The sequence below is a fragment of the Miscanthus floridulus genome, chromosome 8, assembly GCF_019320115.1.
Source record: "Miscanthus floridulus cultivar M001 chromosome 8, ASM1932011v1, whole genome shotgun sequence".
NCBI classification, from domain to species: domain Eukaryota; kingdom Viridiplantae; phylum Streptophyta; class Magnoliopsida; order Poales; family Poaceae; genus Miscanthus; species Miscanthus floridulus.
The window spans coordinates 14,403,399-14,424,622 of record NC_089587.1 but is presented as its reverse complement, the minus strand read 5'-3'; the positions used below and the strand labels follow the sequence as shown (position 1 = coordinate 14,424,622).

General features: G+C 44.9%; 1 protein-coding gene and 1 pseudogene across 1 annotated transcript; one reads left to right on the top strand and one right to left on the bottom strand.

Annotated features, from left to right (window-relative positions):
* Positions 1–9,917: 9,917 nt before the first annotated feature.
* Positions 9,918–10,690, bottom strand: LOC136471170 (auxin-responsive protein SAUR71-like). Its single transcript, XM_066468902.1, has one exon. It carries the CDS (start codon positions 10,483–10,485, stop codon positions 10,174–10,176), a length of 312 nt encoding a protein of 103 aa, XP_066324999.1. The 5' UTR covers positions 10,486–10,690; the 3' UTR covers positions 9,918–10,173.
* Positions 10,691–17,211: 6,521 nt separating this feature from the next.
* Positions 17,212–19,013, top strand: LOC136468605 (uncharacterized; annotated as a pseudogene).
* The last annotated feature ends 2,211 nt before the right edge of the window (positions 19,014–21,224 follow it).

The following is a 21,224-nucleotide window of genomic DNA, read 5'->3' as shown; positions in this document are numbered from 1 at the left end:
TACAACATAGAACATTACATGCATACCACGTGAACATAAAAAATATCACAGAACATCACATGTATAACACGTGAACATAAAAAAAATATAGAACATCACATGCATACATATGAACAGCATAAAATATCATAAAAAATAATAAGAAAAGAAAAAAAGAGTAAAAAATATAAAAAATGAAAATAATAATAAACACATAAAACATAAAAAGAAAATAAAAATGAATATGCACGAAAAGAAAAAGAAAAAGAAAAAATTAAAGAAAGATTAAAATATAGAAAACATGAATCAAAGAAAACATAATTAGAAAAGAAATAAAATAAAACAAATAAAAAGAAATCAAAAGAAGAATGCAAACATGAAGTACAATGAAACATAAGCATTTTAATAAACCAAAAAAAATAGATATATCCTAATATGGTAGGCAAGCAAATTTAGATAAGTCAAAATATTTTATTCTAATTATATTCTATGTGAAGAATATATCCCGAATAGGCTGTATATTATTCGGGATTAGTCTTCTTGTTAAGAATTAGTTTGATGGTCACATAAGTGTTAGAGATCTCGGGCTAATTAATTTTGTTCCTTGTTTCTCTAAAATATTTTGTGTTTTTTTTAGTTTTTAGTTTTTTTTGTATTATAACACAAAAAAAGTTATTTGGTTGTTATGTACACTTTGACTGTATATGTATTTCGTTGCGTGATTGTTATCGGTTCGAATCGCTCCCTTAGGTTTAAATCCTGGCTCCGCCACTGTCTGACGTGGCCCCACGTCTTCGATTTGTACGTACTGCTGCACGTGTCTACGAACGGCCACTTCAATCACTGCTTCGCCACGCGACGAATGGACACGCCCTGCGATGCTGACGCCGGTGGCCCTGGCCAGTGGGTCCCCCGTGTCATTGGTTCAGCACTTCAGCCTTTATGGTTGTCCGCTGGTCCTCCGAAATGGCGGCTCGCTGCCTCGCTCGCTCTTCGCTTCACCGCGCACGGCCGCACATCAAGTCCTGAACCAGGGGCCGGTTTAGTTCGCGAAATTTTTGGCGAAATGCTACTGTAGCATTTTCGTGGTTATTTGACAAATAATGTCCAATCATAGTCTAATTAGGCTTAAAAGATTCGTCTCGTGGATTTCGTCTAAACTGTGTAATTAGTTTTATTTTTTATTTATTTTTAATGTTTCATGCATGCGTCCAAAGATTCGATGTGACGGGAAATCTTGAAAAATTTGGCGTTTTGGGTGGAACTAAACAGCCCCCAGAACGAGCAGTGTCAAAGCCAAAGCCAGCAGCAGTTCGTTGTTAGTTGCCAGCCGTACTGACTGTCAGCTCGACATATCTGCTGCACATGGGCTGCTTTGTGGACTTGTGGAAACAGAAACAACCCGCCCATCCCGTCTTTGCCTCGTTTTTGTTCAGTTGCTCTCTAAAGTTTACTCACTGTTACATTATGTTTGGACAAATATTTAAAGTATTAAATATAGACTCAAAAGTAACTAATTACACAGATTATAACTAATTTACGAGACGAATTTTTCAAGGCTAATTTGTCCATGATTTGACAACGTGGTACTACAGTAAACATATGCTAATGACAGATTAATTATGCTTAATAAATTGGTCTCGTGGATTACCGAGGACTTCTATAATTTGTTTTATTATTACTATCCAAACACCCCCATATGACACCCCGATGTCATTCGACGTGACATTCCTAAACTTTACTTCCAGGATTTAAACATCACCTTATTATTTTATTATTCTAGCTAGTCTCTCCTGAATCTTTGCTGCAATGCGAGATGCAACCCTTTTCCTACTGTTTTCCGTGGCGGTGCAAACATGCCTGCTGTTGCCTGAAATTTCAGGGAAGCATCCAGTGAGATATTTGGAACAAAAATTTCCCTTCATAATTATTGTTTCATCAGTTTCGGTGCGTCTGATGGTGCTGCATGCAAACTTGGTGCGCTAAATTTTTATACCTGATGATGAAGTGGACCGAAGTTTGTAACCAAGCAACTATAGTTTTTTTTTCCCTTTTTCGTGTATACTCCCCTTAAAAAGAATGTAATTCTATAGGGCTGTTTGGTTCGTGACAAAAACGTGTCATGCTACAAGTTAGTTATGTCACAGCTGGCAGCTGTTTGGTTTTCTGCCACAACTACGGCGTGCCACACTTTTTAGCAACATATCCCACACATCATAGATCCATTTTCTTGCCAAACTTTGACACAAGCGTGACTTCAATTTTGCTCGCCAAACTTTCTCTGGCAGCCACAGTTTGCCGAAGGTTAGGCGTGGCAAGTTTTGATCACCAACCAAAAAGACCCGTTTAGTTTGAGTAAGACCATATTTAGATCTATTAATGTTAATAGTTACTGCTACCAGCTAGCAGAGGAAAGTCTCATTTTGATAGCTTCTTATTAGTAGGCCGGACTATTGGCTAACCCTAACCTATTAGTTGAATCTCATTTACATCCTCCATTTAATAGTTTGGCACTTAATTTAGGGAGGCCAATTGATAAATAATATTTTATCAGCAAGGAAGTTCATTTTGCGCTATTGGTTAAACTATTAGCTAGCTTGTTTAGATCCACTAATGCTAATTTTAGCTGCTAACAATTAATACTAATGTATCTAGACAGGTTCTTAAACTATTACTTTAACGAAGTTTATAGAAAATAGTACCAATATTTATGACTTTAAATACTATGGGCAAATCATGCCGAATATTAATATGTTTTCATGCATAGAGTACAAATTGGGCTAAACTTCGGCGGGTTGACTGAACACTATATCTCTTTCCTTTCGAATCCTGAGCCAAGCTCGAGCACGTCATTGGGCCACGTCGCTCTTTTTGTTTTATCCATCCGATTTTGATCGGACGACTGGAACGGGCACAGCAACCGGCGTTTCCGGAGCTTTCGCCCGAGCTCGTGGCTAGGCCGCGCCCGCCCCTCAGGCCTTGGGCCTCGGCCATCTGCACACGGCGGTGCTCACCTTCCTCACCGCCGGCATGGCACCCACTAGCTCGCTCAGCGCCGCGCGCCGCCTCATCGCAGAGCCGCGAGTGGTGCGACTGTGTCCCCGCCGAGCTCCCTTCCCGTCCCAGCCCCACCCCTGCCGTGCTGCCGGGCGCCACCTGCTCCCCCACCGAGGCGAAGCCACCGTTCGCGGCCCGCTCCCCCGCTGAGGCCGCGCCGCCGCCGCTACTCGACACGAGCGCTAGACAGCGGCGTGAAGACGAGGGCCGCACCTCTGCCGCTCGGCCGCGGAGCGAAGTCGAGGGGCGCGACTCCGCCGCCTGAGCACGGGTGCGGTACTGGAGGAGAGCGGCGTGAAGACGTGGACCGCGGCCCCGGCGCTGGACAGCTGGAGGAGATGGCAGCGACTCATCACCTGCGTTCACTGCCGCGACCGATCCACACTCGTCTCGCGCCGCTCGCATCCACTTGATCCAGCTGCTGGACCTCAAAGAAATTATTCCACGACGTCCGCGACGAACTGGCGGCTCGCATCGTCTCGCCGCTGCTCCTGGCGTCCTCCCCTCCCCGCGAAAGTCTCCTGCTGCTATAACCTTCTTGCTACATGCAGGCAAGGAAGCGCGTGCCACCCTGCGAGGTACGTCTCTTGCTACCCACCTCTATGGCTCTATCTATTCAAAGCACATATGCACAACAAGTGTTCGATGCTTTGCCTCCATGAGATGATTGTTCAATTTGAACCTGAAAAAAAAAATGTGGACACAGATGACCTGTTAGTCACCTACCAATAGACTATTGCCGCAACAGCACTTGATTGCCATCAACAATAACCTTGACCTGGATGGCTTTCGCCATCGCTACTGAGCCCATGCCACTGTCTGGTCCACCTCCGGTGCTCACACTGCTGCATTACATTAAGATTATCTAAAGGGCGTACCCAGTGCAGAGCTATGCGGAGTCTGGGGAAGGGTGTTAGTGGCAAGCCTTACCCTCGCCTGTGCAATGCGAGGAGACCGCGACTCGAACCGGGACCTTCCGGTCATAGGCGGTAAGACTCTACCGCTTGCACCAGGCCCGCCCTTCTACATTAAGATTATCTAAAGTTTGGAAATTTGGAATGGGACAAACTATTGGTTTGTAGGCTTTGATATATGCTACCTTTTAGCTGCCAGCATCTGGACATTGTTTTGTTTGTGGGATGGTAGACTATTGGTTTAGCTGCCTTCCACACAGCTAAGGCCGCAAAGACGCACCCTACCTGTCTGCCCCAGCGCCTTTTGCCTAGGTACGGGTTGCCCAAGAACAGTTATGTGCCGGCCATGGCAGCAGGCACTTACCGGCTGGCACTGGTACGTTCAGCCCCGCTCGGTCCCCTGGCCTCACTCCATCGCCTACTTATGCGCTATTGCCCACTATGGTGCTGTCATCTCCACCTCAAAGTTCTCGCTTCTTCTCCTTTCTTCCTACCTCAACGATCTTCGTCATGAAACAGCTGCACTTCTCTACTGCAAGAGTCCTGCAATAGTCTAGTTTCCCCAAACCTTTGGGGTTCCTTGATCTGCATTTCGATTAACTGATAAGTAAACAACTTAGCTATTTAGTTAGATCAGAGAGCTAAATGTCCCTTCACCAGTTCAGTTTATTGTACAAATGGCTAGAAACCAGGTGCAGATCTGCAGAATCGAAGTTTTCATTTTCTCTAATGCCCTTCGTGCTTTACATGTCATCATGTGTTAAAAAAAGCACTGCTGGTTACTATACTTTTCATATATTCAGTCAAGTTCTTAGTACCCTACTGTTCAAACTGAAATGTAAGAGTATCAGAAAATTCATTACACCTACTTGTTGTATATTAAAGAAATCAGTTCTTCGTATGTATTAATTGCCTCCTAACCTGCTGTATCTCATATATAACTTAAAAAATACTTTAATTGCCTCCTAACCTGCTGTATACACCATTACCATTTTTCTTTGTTTTTTTAATCTGCATACTGGGTTGTTCATTTTCTGGAACCAGGACAAATATTGATGTTAACGTTCTCTAGCCATTGTCATTTCAGTTGCTTAGATAAGTAAATCTTGATAAATAAATGTTTGATGCAGACCAACAATTAGATTGTTTAGTGGTCTCGCTGGAGCACCTCTTCTATGCAGCACTCTTTATCTGAGAATGGCTTCTATCCAATTTTTTTAGCGCATTTCATTAAGTTGAAAACAAAAGTAATATTTACAAGGAATTGAGAGTTATTGACTTCCTATACTACCCTGCTAAAAATGACGACAAAAGTAAACAACAGAATTTTCATTGACTTTCACTTACATATGTTTCTGTATATAATAAAATTTGTAGGTGCCTCCAAGAAGCCAATGAAACAGGTACTAGCAGCCTGGAATGTTCCTTTTGTCTTCCTAATTTCTCATTCGGTTGAAGCCTGCCTTAGTGGTAGTATAAATTTCTGATTATTGTATATCAAAATGTCATATAGCAGTGCCAGGTAACTCAAAAGTAATTCCAATATGACAATTCCACCATTGTACAAAGTGTGGCATTTTTTGCGATGTGCATTTCTTATTGCTTCTTCAATCAGATGAAAGCATTACCATGATAGCCCATGATGGTCAAGTGGGCAGTTCTGGAAAACAATGGAATTGCTTTCAAAAATCTAATCCTTCATCCTGCTCTGTTTAGTTATTTTTGGTAATTATAATATAATCTTTATGCAGTGTGCTATTTTGCACCATCTGCAATTTATTGTTCATCCATGATTTAGTTTTTTTATGATAAAAATGATTTATTTTATTTTGTATTTATCTGCAGCTCTGTGAGGCAGCACTATGGTCTGAACACTGAAAATTCTTAGATAGATGAGAATTGAGAGCATTACACAAAAGATGACATCCTTGCCTTACTCTCATGTATAATTTTAGTGTTTTATGTTACCACTGGCTTCATAATCTGAAAGTACTTGTAAACTCCACTAATTCCATGTGAAGTATATTAATTCTATACCAAAGCTCTATTTATAATAAATTATTTAGTGATATAAATGTTGTTAATATTTTATATAAAGGTAGTCGAACTTAAGAACGTTTGATCAGTGTGCATTCAATAGCGTATTTCTTTTTGGGACAGAGGGAGTACATGATTACGGTCTCATTTGGATCCGAGTGGATTTTAAGAATCCGGATTTTTTTTATCCAGATTATTGGGAATCGCATGGTAGCCAAAGGCTACCTAATTTTAGCGTATCAGTGCTAAGCAATAACTGGACGATGGGGCGCGGCAAAGCTGCGCCTGAGTTTCTAGTCCTTTCTGAGACGAGCTAGCTGACAATTTCACTCTTGTTCTTTGGTGATACTCTATTGTGCAAATGTAGCACGGATTTGGACGTACAAGATGCACCTAGTCTTCTCGAAACTTCCGCTCGCGAGGCTTCCAACTGAGTGCACCTTCGCCACAGCCACAGGTGGCTCGGACACTGATGTTTCGTGGCGTGATGCGGGAACTAAGACAGTGATCAGCGATGTAATCAGTCTGTGCCTTTTGTGTTTCAGTTGCGCCAAAACAAAGCCGTCGTCGTCATGATTGACAGCCTGACTGGCCCAGGTTCAATGCCGTGCCAAGAAGGGACTGCGGTAGCAGCTCTTGCCTTCTCGAGCCATCCCCATACACATCCCTTGGGCCTTGACGCCGGGCCTTGTCTCCGCTCGCAGCAGCGAATCCTTTCTATCTCCGGGGGCAGCAGTAGCACGACCCGCTCCCCTTAGCTGCCCACGCACAGTTGCTCGTGACCTGAAGCAACCCAGGCTGTGTCTGTGTGTGTGTGATTGCAGCATAGCCTAGCACTTTCGCTGGTCTGAAACTTGGCTGAAAAACACTGTTCCGATTAAATTGTTATGAGAGAAAAATACTGTTCCGACTGAAAAAAGAAGCCGAACGAGCCGAATATGAGGTAAGCCGAACAGGGCGGCAAGGTTTCCCACCCAGTGTGCCCTTGCCTTCACTTCTCATCAGTCCAGTTGCAGGAACACTTTGTTGTGCTAAAACATGCAACTTCTTTGATTTGGACAAAAAAAAGACACCTCATGTTCAAACCTGAGATAGAGAGAAAAAAAAAAACATGTGCAGCAGGTCACCTGCCCTGTACTTGTGCATAATGGCGTACGGCAACGGCATGATTAGTATCTGGGCACAGGAGATCCAGGCACAGGTTGACGTTTCCGCTGGCACAATGATTTGAAGCAGATCAGTTGCTTTGGGTGCAAGCAGCCTGATCCTGTGCTGAATCTTCCGCTTCCGGCTTCCCTGATCCCTCCACAGTTTTATGCGGCAGCAGTTCGTTGTTAGTTGCCAGCCGTACCGACTGTCAGCTCTGCACATGGGGCTGCTTGTGTGCAAACAGAAACAACCCGTCCATCCAGTCTTTGCCTCGTTTATTTATTCTATCCTATCTAATCTCCTGAATCTTTGCTGCAATGCGAGATGCAACACGTTTCCTACTGTTTTCCGTGCCGGTGCAAGCATGCCTGCTGGTGCCTCAAGAAGTTTCAGGGAAGCATCCGGTGGGATATTTGGAACGAACTGTTTTCGTTTGTTTTGGTGCGTCTGATCTGATGGTGCATGCGAGCTTGGTGCGCTACATTTTCATACCTGATGAAGTGAAGCAAAGCACCTGTAGCCTTTTTTTTTATTAGTATATGACTATTAGCTAACCTATTGTCGAGTGCCACTTAGATCCTCCATCTAATAGTTAGTGGTACTTAATTTAGACAAGCCAATTAATAACTTTTTATTGGCTACCTAGTTCATTTTAAGCTACTCCCTCCATCCCAAATTATAAGTCATTCCAAGAATTAGGAGAGTCAAATGATCTCAAGTTTGACCATATATGATAAGATAATAATATTTATAATACCAACTAAGTATCATTAGATTCTTCGTTAATTATATTTTCATAGTGTACCTATTTGATGTTATAAATCTTTGTAATTTTCTCTATAATTTTAGTTAAACTTAAGATGCTTTGATTCTCCAAGATTCTTGGAATGACTTATAATTTGGAATGGAGGGAGTATTAGTCAGACTATTAGCTAGGTTGTTTGATTCACTGGTGCTAGTTTTAGCTGCTAACAATTTGCACTAGTGGGTTCAGACAAATCCTTAAACTATTTTAATTTTGAAAAGTTCATAGGATATAGTATAAGTTATCAACACTTATGACTTTTAATAGGTATACTATGAATATTATTATAAATTTGATTAAACTTAGGAGGTTGACTGATTATAGAATTTTATCCTTTTTGAGACGGAGTAGTACATAGTATATATCATCCTTGTTCTTTGGTGATATTGTGCAAAGTTAGCATGGATCTGCGCAGAATAATGCTGCTGCTTTTCGCGAAGCTTCCGCTCGCAAGGCTTTCAACCGAGTGCAGCTTGGCCTCAGGGGCTAGGACACTGATGTCTCGTGGCATGATGCGAGAGAACTAAGACAGTGATCAGCGATGTAATCAGTCTGTGCCTTTTGTGTTTCATTCGTCAGTTGCGCCAAACAAAGCCGTCGTCGTCATGACAGCCTGACTGGCCTCAGTTCAATGCCGTGCCAAGAAGGGACTGCGGCTGTGCTGGACGCTCGCCTCGTCCTGCTCACGTCATGTCCTGTCCTGGCCATACATAAGTTTTCATTTGGTCTACCAGTATTCCAGGATGTCACTCTTGTGGGAGCTCTGATTTGATCGTTTTGAAACCAGCTCGTTTTCATTTGGTTTACATTTCTTGCTTGCAGAAAATGTATGATTTCAAGTTTTTGGTTAATTGCACTGGCAAATCTTGAAATATACATGTCGTAATAACACACTAGACTATTAGGACACAGTTGTTCTTTTTTTAAAAGAAAAAAAAAAGAAAACTAGAATTGACAACTCCAGAGTCCAGATGCTGAAACATCTACATCTACTCCTGAATTTTCAAGCTCCATGGATCTTCCCAACCGGTGAAATATCTCGCCGACCTAGATATACGACTGGCTCAGACGCGGTTGTCTTGACGCAATGGGATTTGCGGTTTGCACCGTTGCCCTGGACGAGACGACGGAACCTGCAAGTGCAAGGCAGCAGTGCCCGGCTTTCTTAGGAATTTTTGCTCAGATGGTTTGTAGCTTTGCTATCTTTGCCCGGACCACCAGCATCGTCTTGGCATCGCAGCTTTAACCAGAGGTAAAGCTATGTCCCCAAAATGCAGTGCGGTTAGACAATGGTGGTGTGGGTGTGGTGCAGAAGAAAGAAGTATGTACTGTCATAATTCAATTCAAAGGGTGGTGAAGCTATATGAATTTGGAGATGGTTTTGTTCGTCGTGAAATTCAATTCCCGCGTTCGAAACTAGGCGAGATCTCATATGCGAAACTAGGTTGTGCGCCGTAATATAGCAATAGATTGCACAAGGGAATGGGAGGATTTGAAACAATGTAGTGCTAAAAAAATGAAGATTACTACTACCTCAATAATATCACATGGATCTAAATAGAACTAGATTGCAAAAGGGGAATTGGAGAATTTGAAACAATTGTCATGTTCGCTTGACTGATAAGTCATGACTGAAAGTACTGTTCGCTGATTTAGTTGTGAGAGAAAAATACTATTCGTTAGCTGAAAAAGTACGACTTATAAGCCAAACAAACAGGACGAATGTACGTAGTGCCAAGAAATGAGAATTACTACTACCTCAATAATATGAATCACAATGAGGATTACATGTATGGTTAATGCCGAATTCTCCAACCAAATTCTCTAGCACAAACCCCACACACACTGCAAACACCGCAAGTCCTACAACTAGAAGTGGGGTAACAAAAAAAAGGACACCCAGCTGTAGTTCTTCCATCAAGCAGCTACTGCTAGTATTACTGGCTAGCGGTAAAAAAAAAGAGGGGGGGGGGGGGGGGGGGGGGGGTCGAATTCTCCAACCAAATTCTCTAGCACAAACCCACACACACTGCAAGTCCTAGAAGTGTGTGTGTGGAAGATCTAGAGCACCAGTGCAGCCCAGATCCCCGTCTAGCCCTCCATCCTGTACATCCTAAAAGACTGTATCTAGGGGGTAAAACCGTAAAAGCGCAGACGGCTGCGCGTCTCCAGCGGCGGCGGCGGACGGGCGGAGATCAACAGCATAGGGGCGGCGGCGCCTTGGCCTGCCGCCTAGGCGTAGCATCCGGCGGGTGAGGGGTCGTGGGAGAGGCGGAGCAGGAGGCGTCGGAAGTCGGCGACGGGGCAGGGGATGCGGAGCGCGCCGGGGTGCGCGTACCCGTACTCCTGCGCGGCGCGGCGGAGAAGCGCGGCGAACGGCGGCTCGCCCAGCAGCTCGGCGCGCACCGCGAAGCGCTCCACGAGCCCGCCTTCCTCGCCCACGCACACGGGGACGTGGCCCTCCGGCACCGCCTTCTTCCCCTTCCTCCTGCTGGGCCGCGCCGCCGCCACCGTGCGGGAGAGCCGCCTCAGGAGCCGCTTCATGGCTTTGGTGTTGGAGCGAGGAGTGGGAACTCAGAAAGGCGGTTGTTCCTTTGAGTTCGAGCGAGGCTCGGGGCTGCGGAGGCCGAGGAGCTCGGGGCACGAGGTGGCGTTTGGCTGCTGCTGCGGGAGGGACTGGGAGCTCCGCGCTTTATAGAAAGAGAAGAAGGCGGAGGGGTAGGGGAGGCGTCGTACAAGAGTTGTACCCGGCTGGGTACAGGGGACGGCGACCCGGGCGGGGGGACAGAAAGCCGGTGGGCCGGGCCCGAGTTGCCGGCCTGACCGAGTGAGCGTGGCCGGACCGGCCCTTCTAAGGAGCCACCAACCGGTGGACTGTCCTGGTCCCTCCTCCTCCCTTGCCAGCAGCGCCACCAGCCAGCTTCGGGGTTCGGGGGGTGCGTGGGCCCAGCCGCAGAGACCGACCGGATAGGACGGCGACGGGACGGGTCCCCGTCCCGTCCGGTGCCGTGACCAGACCGTGAGGCAGGCGGCGTCCGTGATCCGGGTTCGTACGGCCGCGGGAAAAATGTGGCGGGGCTGGGCTCGGGCGGCGACCGAGGACTGAGCGTGACACTCCAGGCTGGTGCAGCTGAGCTTGGCTGTGGGCATATACGTAGGGGCTAGCCTACGGGAGAGACGAGAGAGAACGACACCCTGGCGGGGCCCACATGGAATGGTGGAATACGGACGTGCATGGCGCCATGCCGCCATGGCCACCTTATTCAAAAAAAAAAAAAAACGCTCGCTACCTCCGCTCACGTCTCGTCTGGTGCAAAACTATTTTCTTTTTTCCCCGGTCTCACTCTCACCGGCAGAAACGTCAAGTGCCAATGCTTGACCAGGCGTTTTTTTTTTTCGTTTCTCATGGCCGTACGCTACGATATTTTCTCTACGGTGATGTAGCGTGTTGTCCACGGCAACTGCCGTACTGCCGGTAGTATACTTGTTTCTACGTACGTACTCGTAACGCTTACGGCCACGTTTAGATTGCAAAAAATTTCAAACCGATGAATAGTAGCACTTTCGTCTTATTTGATAAATATTGTCCGACCAACTAAGCTCAAAAGATTCATCTCGTGATTTCCAACTAAACTGTGCAATTTGTTATTTTTTTTTACCTACATTTAATGTTACATGCAAGCGGCTAAAAATTGATGTGATGGAGAGAGAGTGAAAAAACTTGAAATTTAGAGGTGATCTAAACAAGGCCTACGTCTCATCTTTTAAAAGACGAAATTTGCACCATTGAATCTGGCCTGTCATCGTACCACGTCTCCAACACTCTTTAACATGCCACGCGTCCTTCGAATCTACTCACGATCGTATGGTCCAAATGGGAAATAATGTAATGTACTCCGACCATTCTTGAGAGTTCATCCTCAGACGCGAAGCTTCTCCTCCTGTCGTGCTCTGCCGCTCATCCGGTCATCCCGCACCACCATAATCGTAGCAGATCTGCCACACCTGCCTGCGACCACGGCACCACGCTAACGGAGAAGCTCATAGAAACAATCGTGCTATGTTTCCTGCCCGCGGATCTGACGAGCCCTATCCGCGCCGACGCTGGCGCCGCCGCGAGCCCCATCGCCGACGTCGGTTCCACGAGCTCCATGCTCAGCTTCTTCGCCGGCGCTGAGTAGGGCGTCTGCTTGGTGCAATCGTGCCCACCTCCACGCTCCACCTTCCGTCTTCCCGTGCTCTTCTCGCGGGCCACATCAACAGCTGCTCACTACTACAATAAGCATTTATAGGGATGGCTGGCGATGGTTTGTAGAGACGGCTCGGCTAGCCGCCGCTACCATACCGTCTCTACAAATCATATATTTGTAGGGGCGGTTCCCAGACCGTCCCTACAAATCGATTTGTAGAGGCGGCTGGTGTTATCAGCCGCTCCTACAAATCGATTTGGAGGGACGGCTGGTAACATCAGCTGCCTCTACAAAATCGATTTGTAGGGGTGGCCGTAGTACCAGACGCCTCTATAATACCTGTTTGTAGGGGCGGTTCATTCTAGAACCGCACCTACAGTATATTTTTTCATAAAAAAAATTCAAATTTACAATTCAAATTCGATCAGAACATATATTTTTCATGCACAACTCCATCATGACTTATCTTATTCTGCGATTGTACTGAAACTCAATGACAATACACATTTATTTATACCAGATTATAACAAATATTCAATGACTTTTAGTGGACAATTTAGTCCAGATGAATGAAACAACAAATTTCATCTATTAAACTTTCTAGTAATTGTAATAACATTTTATGGTGACTATGATTTTTACGTGAAAGACCACAGAATAACAAAATCAATGGCGCTCAGATCTGGCAATCGAACATCACAAAATCAGAAGCTTCTAATAATCCTTCCACTTGTAGAGTTGCAGTCACACATCAGATCAATGTAGCACTAAAGCAGACTGAAAACGAAATTCGTAATCTGCAGGAACTGAAGCAAACAAGTGGTACTCACTGTCTGCTGACTGCTACTGGTAGTGGCCATGACGGTGGCTTGCACCTGCTTACTTGTGGTAGCGAAGATGATGCGCCGTTAGCAGATCCTCCGTCTTCTCCGTTTGCGATTTAGGTCCTCCGATTGACCAAGAACACAACCCCACCACCACCATCGGCCAGAAAAATAAGAAGGAGGGTGAAAGCACGAGCTGCAGACCTAAACAACAACAAAATTATGAAATCCTGGCTGTTAACAGAACTATTATGAAACCTAGCACGCTGATTCATGCTTTGACACCAAGTAGACTTAACAGAGCTGCAGCAGACTCCAACCTGTAGAAAAAGATACAGCTGCAACCGACCACTACAAAATCTATTTTAAAATGAAAGTAGCTATAGATTTTAGGGCTGCATGAAAGGATAAATCACTTGGCTTTAATAATTTTGATAGAAAAGGCCATGTAGGAGACTTTAATGGTGAAGCTCCCTCTAATATTTCAGAAGAATTGTGATGTTCAAAACATAAACGATGCAGGTTCACATATTTTCCAATACTTATTTATCATTAAGGAGGCTGGGAGCAGGGGTTATAACTAGAATTCTTGAGGGAACACAAATGATGCAACTTGAAACCATGACTGCACCTATAAAAAAATTAATATCATGTGGCAGAGAGGCCATGTATGTGTCATGTATCAAATAGGATCCATGGATAAACATTGATAATAGAATATGTTACCGTGTAAGCAGTTTATATTTTCTTGGATAAGTTAGGATCATTTGTACATATTGTAAAATGGGGCCACCAAGTTCCTTTTACATGTGTATGCATGCGTGCAGGATCTAGCTAAGTAATTTGAAGGCTAACTAATTAACTTTTTCCATGTTGGTACACAGCCTAGACTGCAGCAGGCAATTTTCAATATCCTTATCATCATCCTGACTTCTATGACTCAAGACTTCAAGAGGCAAAGGCAGAAAAAGTGACACCAAGTTCCTGGCATGAGTGAGCGAGAAAAGGTTAATTGCATCACCCTGCATAATCTATGTCGTAAATTTAAAGCCCTAGGATAACATAATAATAGGAAGGGTACCATAGCAGTATGAAAACACACCTTTCCTTTGAAGAAGCTAGAATATGTATAAAATACAGAATCCACTCGGGAGGTACCTGAATATGTTTGAAGGACATAAATAAACCTTAAATTAGCAAAACTTAGATGATATTAGGTTGTGGCCATCTGTACGTTTGTGAAATAAAATTACTGCACAACCTTGTAGCCTGGTGGGATGGGGGCATATTTGGCATCCGAAGCAATATTAGATTCAGTTTGTTTTTCAATTCTCATGAAAAAAAGATATATCATACAGCTATATGTCAGTAGTAGGTTTGAGTAGATACGATGGGCTGACATGGCATCAGCTAGTATTTGACAGTTCATGACTACTATGTAAATAAAGAATGTAAATGTATGTCCATGGGGTCCGAAAACCACAAAAAGATTATTCTTGGGTGGAGATGTAAGGAGCAAGGAATACAGATCAAAATCAAGGGAAAAGATACGACCAATGTGATTCAACAAAAGGTTGGAAGCCATTAAGATCTAAGGAAATATGACCAGGTCAGGACATGGCAATAAAAAATATCATGAATTTCAATGACCACTAAGAATATAATACCTCCTCACTGCATTCGCTGAGAACATCACCATGTCCATTGGGTATTTGAGGTCACCTTGCAAAACAGAGGGTAGAAAGAGCCGTGTACATTTGTTCCTACAATTCAGCTCTACTTGGAGTAGGAGCTATGTGACCACAGGCCTAAAATCCACCTGTATTGTAAATCCCTAAAAGGCATGCTCTTTTCATTGTTTGATTGATGAACCACTCATATAAACCTGTAAAATTTGTAAGATGTTGCTGAAATCTACAATAGGAAGTTAAGACCACTGATAATCTATAGCTGAAAGAAAAGTTTACTCACTAAACACTTTGACAAGTCCCAATATGACATATCTTTTATCCTTTCTCTTGCTGTCCATGAGTCACGGTCAAATATATATTGCCGAATCAAAATTCAGAGAACATGTAAGAACCTGAAACATATTCAGGAAACGGCAAGAGCACCTAATTCTATAATTAAACTACGTACCAAAGAGGTAAACATTGGAAAGGTGTACACGTAAGAAACCTAAAATCTATGAAAGCCATAACAAGAGCATCAGTTTCTGTACTCGTCATTATGCACTTTATCTCTGCAATTTGAATCTCCTCTAAAAGCATGCAAAAAAAAAATCTATACACAGTTTTAGTAAATGCATCCTCATTAGATTAAGTCGCTAATCAAATAGAAGCAATGACCAGGTAAAAATTATTGCATTATTCTATTAGTATCCAGTCAAATATATATTGCTGAACAAAAATTTAGACATGCCTAGAGTTATAGGATTGAGGAGTAGGAAGAGGAGAGCTAGAGACGTGCCTGGAGTTGGAGCTGGTAGCAGTGGGATGAGAAGAGGTGATCGATCTACAAATGAGCTCATCTCCTCGACGTCGTCGCGGACACTCCACCTCCTCCTGGTAAGTGGCGTCCAGCGGCCCAGGTGCGCCACCGCCGAGGGGCCCTGTGTGCCACCGCCTAAAACCCTAACCCTAGCAAAGGCAAGGCAAAGAATTCGGTAAAGCCAAAACAAAAATTGAACAACAAAAAAATCATGAACTGAGAAGGCTACCGATTAGATCGAGACTGTGGAGAAGGCGGAGAAGTGCCGCCGGTGATGGGAAGAGGCGGTGCTGGCGATGGAGAGGGGTGGCGTGTGCGCTAGAGCCCGGCAGCGCACATCATGGGGAGGAGGTCACGGTGGTGCACGTCCGGTACGCCGTGGCAAGGAACGATCGAGGATGGGAGGCGGCGGAGGGGAGGAGAGGGGAGGCGACGGAGGGGAGGAGTGGAGAGGGAGGGAGAGAGAGAGGTTAGGGTTTTCGTGGAGCACAGAAGCAGATGCTGACATGCACGAGGAGGCAGCAAGGGGTGGGAGGCACATCGGCGGCCCACCTACGAGGCCCGCTCATGTGGCGCCATGGACGGAAGACGGGCACCTGCGGGGTCCCATGGACGACGCCGCACCGTAGCACGGGGGCGCCATCAGTCGCTGCCAGCGCCTCGCTGGCATGAGCTAGCGGCGAGGGATCGGCCGACACAGAATGACGCAATGGGGGGGGAGGTGGAGAAAGGTGGCCACGTAGCCGCCGCGCCCGCTCGCGCCAGGCGTCCGCCGTCGCCCTGTCCGCGTCGAGGTAGAGAGGGAGTGAAGAGGAGAGAGACTGAGAGAGGAGGGGGAGTGAATTTTCCTGAAGGTGGCCGCTATATAGACAGCGGGCATTTGTAGAGGCGGCTGGTGATTCAGCCGCCCCTACAAATGGACACAGCAGGGACGGCTGGTAATACCAGCCGCCCCTACAATCGATGCATTTGTAGGGGCGGCTCGTATTACCAGTCGCCCCTACTGTGCCATTTATAGGGGCGGCTGCTGTGCTGGAGCCCAAGCATGTCACTATAAGGACGGCTCCAATGCCAGCCGCCCCTAAAGAAAAATAGCCCCATTGCTACAAATTGTTTTTCACGTAATGGGTGCCGTGACCCCGACAACATTGGTCCATTAGAGAGCGGCTGCTATGGGAGTTGGGAGTGGGCAGACAGGCCTTCCATCGCTGCCCTGGGTGGGGCCGCACCTCTAAAGCTGGAAGGCCCTGGCCACAGCTCTGTGCAGCCGCTGCCAACGACGTCCCTACGAACAGTTGAGTTTGCCGCCGCCACTTCCTCATCGTTGTGGGCACCAATCATATGAAATGGTGAATGGTGGAGGGCCCATTGCTCTTGTGGGGAACACACTCTATTTTGCGTTTCAAACTTCCAATAGCCACATGAGTCCTTGAGTACAAACTAGGCAAACAAGAAATGGTGGTGATTCACTTGCCATAGGATCGTTTCAATCTTACATTATGAATCGTGCTTCCAGGTCACTCCAATTGGCAGCGAATTGTGCTCACAAGTAGCAAAAATGGTGGCTTGAGATTCGCCACAACAAACAAGTCCACAATCTACCTGGTCGAGGGAAGGCACGTCCTAGGACGTAGGAGATGTGCATTGGGCACATACTAGAGCCATTGAGCTTGACACCCATGTCCCAGTTTGTGCCCTCTCAATGTTTCCCAACCGATCACACAACTTTGTGAATGGCATCGGTGTCAATTTTGTACGGATGGGCCATGGAGTCTTCAGTCTTCACCATTGGCTTCTCCGAGCTTCAGTCTAATCACATTCACCCTATACAATTCAGCTTATATGTGATGAGCAATGAATTGGTAGTGTAGTATCACAGTTCAGTAAAAGAAACTGTCTACCTTATCTAGGAAAAAGCCGCTATACATCAAACTGAAAATTAGCAATAACAAATTTTGCATAATGGTTGATGAAGCTCGAGATGAGTCCAAAAAAGAGCAAATGGTGTTAGTCCTCCTATTTGTCAACAAGGAAGGCCTTATAAAGGAGCGTTTCCTTGATCTGATCCATATTAGTGATACTGCAGCTTTGACACTTAAAGAGTCAATTTGTGCTGTCCTCTCAGCTAATGGCCTAAGCACACAAGATATAAGAGGTCCAGGTTACGATGGGGCCAATAACATGAGGGGGGAGTGGAACGGATTGAAAGCTCTAATTCTCAATGAGTGCCCATATGCATATTATATTCATTGCATGGCTCATTAGCTTTAGTTGGCCCTTGTAGCAGCATCAAGGGAGGTACATTAGGTACATACTTTTTTTAGCATGCAAATTTCATCATAAATATTGTTAGTGCTCCTAAGCGCAATGATGAGTTGCTTGCAAAACAAGCGGAGCAAATTACCCATGAAATTGAATTGGGAGAGCTTGACACAGGGCGAGGGGCAAATCAGATTTCCTCCCTACAAAGGCCAGGGGACACTAGATGGAGTTCCCACTATAGGTCTATTCCAAGCTTAAAGAAGATGTTTGGTGCCACAATTTCAGTCCTACGCAGCATTGCTAATGATCGTTCAGTTTCGAAGTATTCTCGGGGAGATGCCAATGGTGCCTTACGAATCATTGTCATATTTGATTTTGTGTTTATTCTACTCCTAATGGAAAAGATTATGAAGATCATTGATGTGTTGTGCCAGACACTCCAAAAGAAGAGCATTGATATCTTAAATGCGGTGGATTTTGTTTCTACCACAAAAGTGTTGCTTGGTGAGTTGCGAAATAATGGCTGGGAACCTCTTCTTGAGGCGGTCAAATTGTTTTGTGGAAAGCACGAGATTGATATTCCGGATCTGAGTAAGAAGTATGTATTTCCCCAAATTATTTATTCTTTTGTAAAATTGTACTTGTTCATCAATCAATCCATATCTTCCCATTTGTAGGTATGTTGATGTGACTAAATCTTGAAACAAGAATGACAACACCACAACCTTTCACCATTACAAAGTAGACGTGTTTAATATTGCAATTGATCAACAACTAGCAGAGTTAGAAGATCAATTCATTTCTCAAGCGAGAGAGCTTTTTGTCCCTTTGTGCTTCTTTGGATCCTAGGCTGGACACATTCAACATAGACAATATATGCACTCTGGTGGAAAAATATTATCCTGCTGATTTCTCATGTCAAGAAAGAGCTCAATTAGAGTGTCAACTGCCACATTTTCAAATTGATGTATGTAATAGTCCTGAACTAAAGGAATTATCAACACTTGCTGCTCTAACAATTGGACTATTTAAAACAGAAAAATATTCATCTTATCCTATGGTGGACAGGTTATTAAAATTAGTATTAACTCTTCCAGTATCAACCGCAACCACCGAAAGATGCTTTTCAGCTATGAAACTTGCGAAGACACGTCTTAGATGTACAACGGGAGATGAATTTCTGCGAGATTGTTTGGTAATTTATATTGAGAAGGAATTGGCTGCATCAATCAGTACTGATGATATTATTACAGCGTACGATCTTGCTGCTAATCGAAGAGCTAAATTTAAGTTGATAGATATGTAATTTTATTTTGGTTAAGACTTGTGAAACATGCTATTATTATATTATTATATGTGACTAAAACTAGCTCACGTGGCTATCAGTTCTACGTTGCTGTGTCCATTGCCCTCCTTACCTCAAATCCTGGCTCCGCCCCTGGCTAGGACCCCACATGAAAGCGAGCATGCCTGGCCCATCTCCCATATACGGCTATACCACAGTAGCTATGGCCTATTATGGCAGAACCACCCGACATAGCGTACTTACGGAGGCGCTCGACTTCCACCAGACACTAAGCACCCCGAAAGCTACTACAACGAGCGGTATCCGTCGGGCACACCCCGAGGGAGAACCCGAAAGATCCACATTTTTCCCAAGGATCCAATAATGAAAATGAGTTACAACACAAGTCCATCTCATACATTAGAGTTTCTTAAAAGTACATTATTACAATACCAAATACAGAGTGCGGAATGATAAACAGCGGAATATTAAAAGATAACATCTAGCGATAAGATAACGAAGATTTCGTCTGAGCCCACCAGAAGAATCCTCCACATAAGGTACTCCTCAAGCATCACCTGCAATAGGGGTAAATAAACCCTGAGTACACAATGTATTCGCAAGACTTATCCGATAGTGGAAATACTTTCCCGACTCCAAGGAATATGCTAGGCTTTATGGTTGCTGGTTCACTTTTAGCCAAAAGCAGTACTAATAGTGAGTCCTTATTGATATATTTTTATCATCAGCCGTATTAAGTTTTTATCTAGTCAATCTATATAAGCACCTGTGCTACTTTCAAGCAAGAGTTGAGCAATCGATACTGTTTCTTCTCCTTTTCCACTTCCAGTTCTTACTACGGTGCTAAACCGCAGACAAGCCGTACCGGGTAACCCGGCGATTCGCGAATCAATGTGCCCAGCTGGGTGCCCCGAAGACACACGCCCCGCTTGTACCCTAGGCACAAGCAGGACTAACCTACCACTCTCCTGTCCTGGGTGTCCAGGTCCCCGTCCAAACTTGGACTCCAAGCCCCCGCCTCTGAATCCCGGACTCAGTGCGGCGCAAGGACCTCCACCACCTCCTCTTCCCATCAGTCGGTCCGGAAAGAGCCGGATCCGCGACAAGAGAGCAGCAAGTCTTTCCTGCGCCCATACCCAAGTATGTGCTCGGGACAATAGTCTGTGACTTGCCTAGAGTCATATGCAACGACCGGTCCTTAATTGACACAGACAGGGAAAAAGTGCAATCGGGCTATGCCCTGTTGGCCGCAGGACACAACCCCTCACACCCACTTTCCATATACTAAGCGATTTCTTACGCAACATAAGTCAGTGTACCTGCAGAAAACTGATTAGATAAAACCAGTGCCGCTATCCTAGATACACCATATAGCTAGGGCTTATACTTATATAACTTAACTTAATCGCATCCTACTTTTCACAAAACTTTTGTTGGTCAAACTTTTAGTTTTGTAAAAGAGTGAGGAACTCGTGACCATTATTGGCTCTGGTACCAACTGTGGCAGAACCACCCGACATAGCGTACTTACGGAGGCGCTCGTCTTCCACCAGACACTAAGCACCTCGAAAGCTACTACAACGAGCGGTATCCGTCGGGCACACCCCGAGGGAGAACCCGAAAGATCCACATTTTTCCCAAGGATCCAATAATGAAAACGAGTTACAACACAAGTCCATCTCATACATTAGAGTTTCTTAAAAGTACATTATTACAATACCAAATACAGAGTGCGGAATGATAAACAGCGGAATATTAAAAGATAACATCTAGCGATAAGATAACGAGGATTTCGTCTGAGCCCACCAGAAGAATCCTCCACACAAGGTACTCCTCAAGCATCACCTGCAATAGGGGTAAATAAACCCTGAGTACACAATGTACTCGCAAGACTTATCCGATAGTGGGAATACTTTCCTGACTCCAAGGAATATGCTAGGCTTTATGGTTGCTGGTTCACTTTTAGCCAAAAGCAGTACTAATAGTGAGTCCTTATTGATATATTTTTATCATCAGCCGTATTAAGTTTTTATCTAGTCAATCTATATAAGCACCTGTGCTACTTTCAAGCAAGAGTTGAGCAATCGATACTGTTTCTTCTCCTTTTCCACTTCCAGTTCTTACTACGGTGCTAAACTGTAGACAAGCCGTACCGGGTAACCCGGCGATTCGCGAATCAATGTGCCTAGCTGGGTGCCCCAAAGACACACG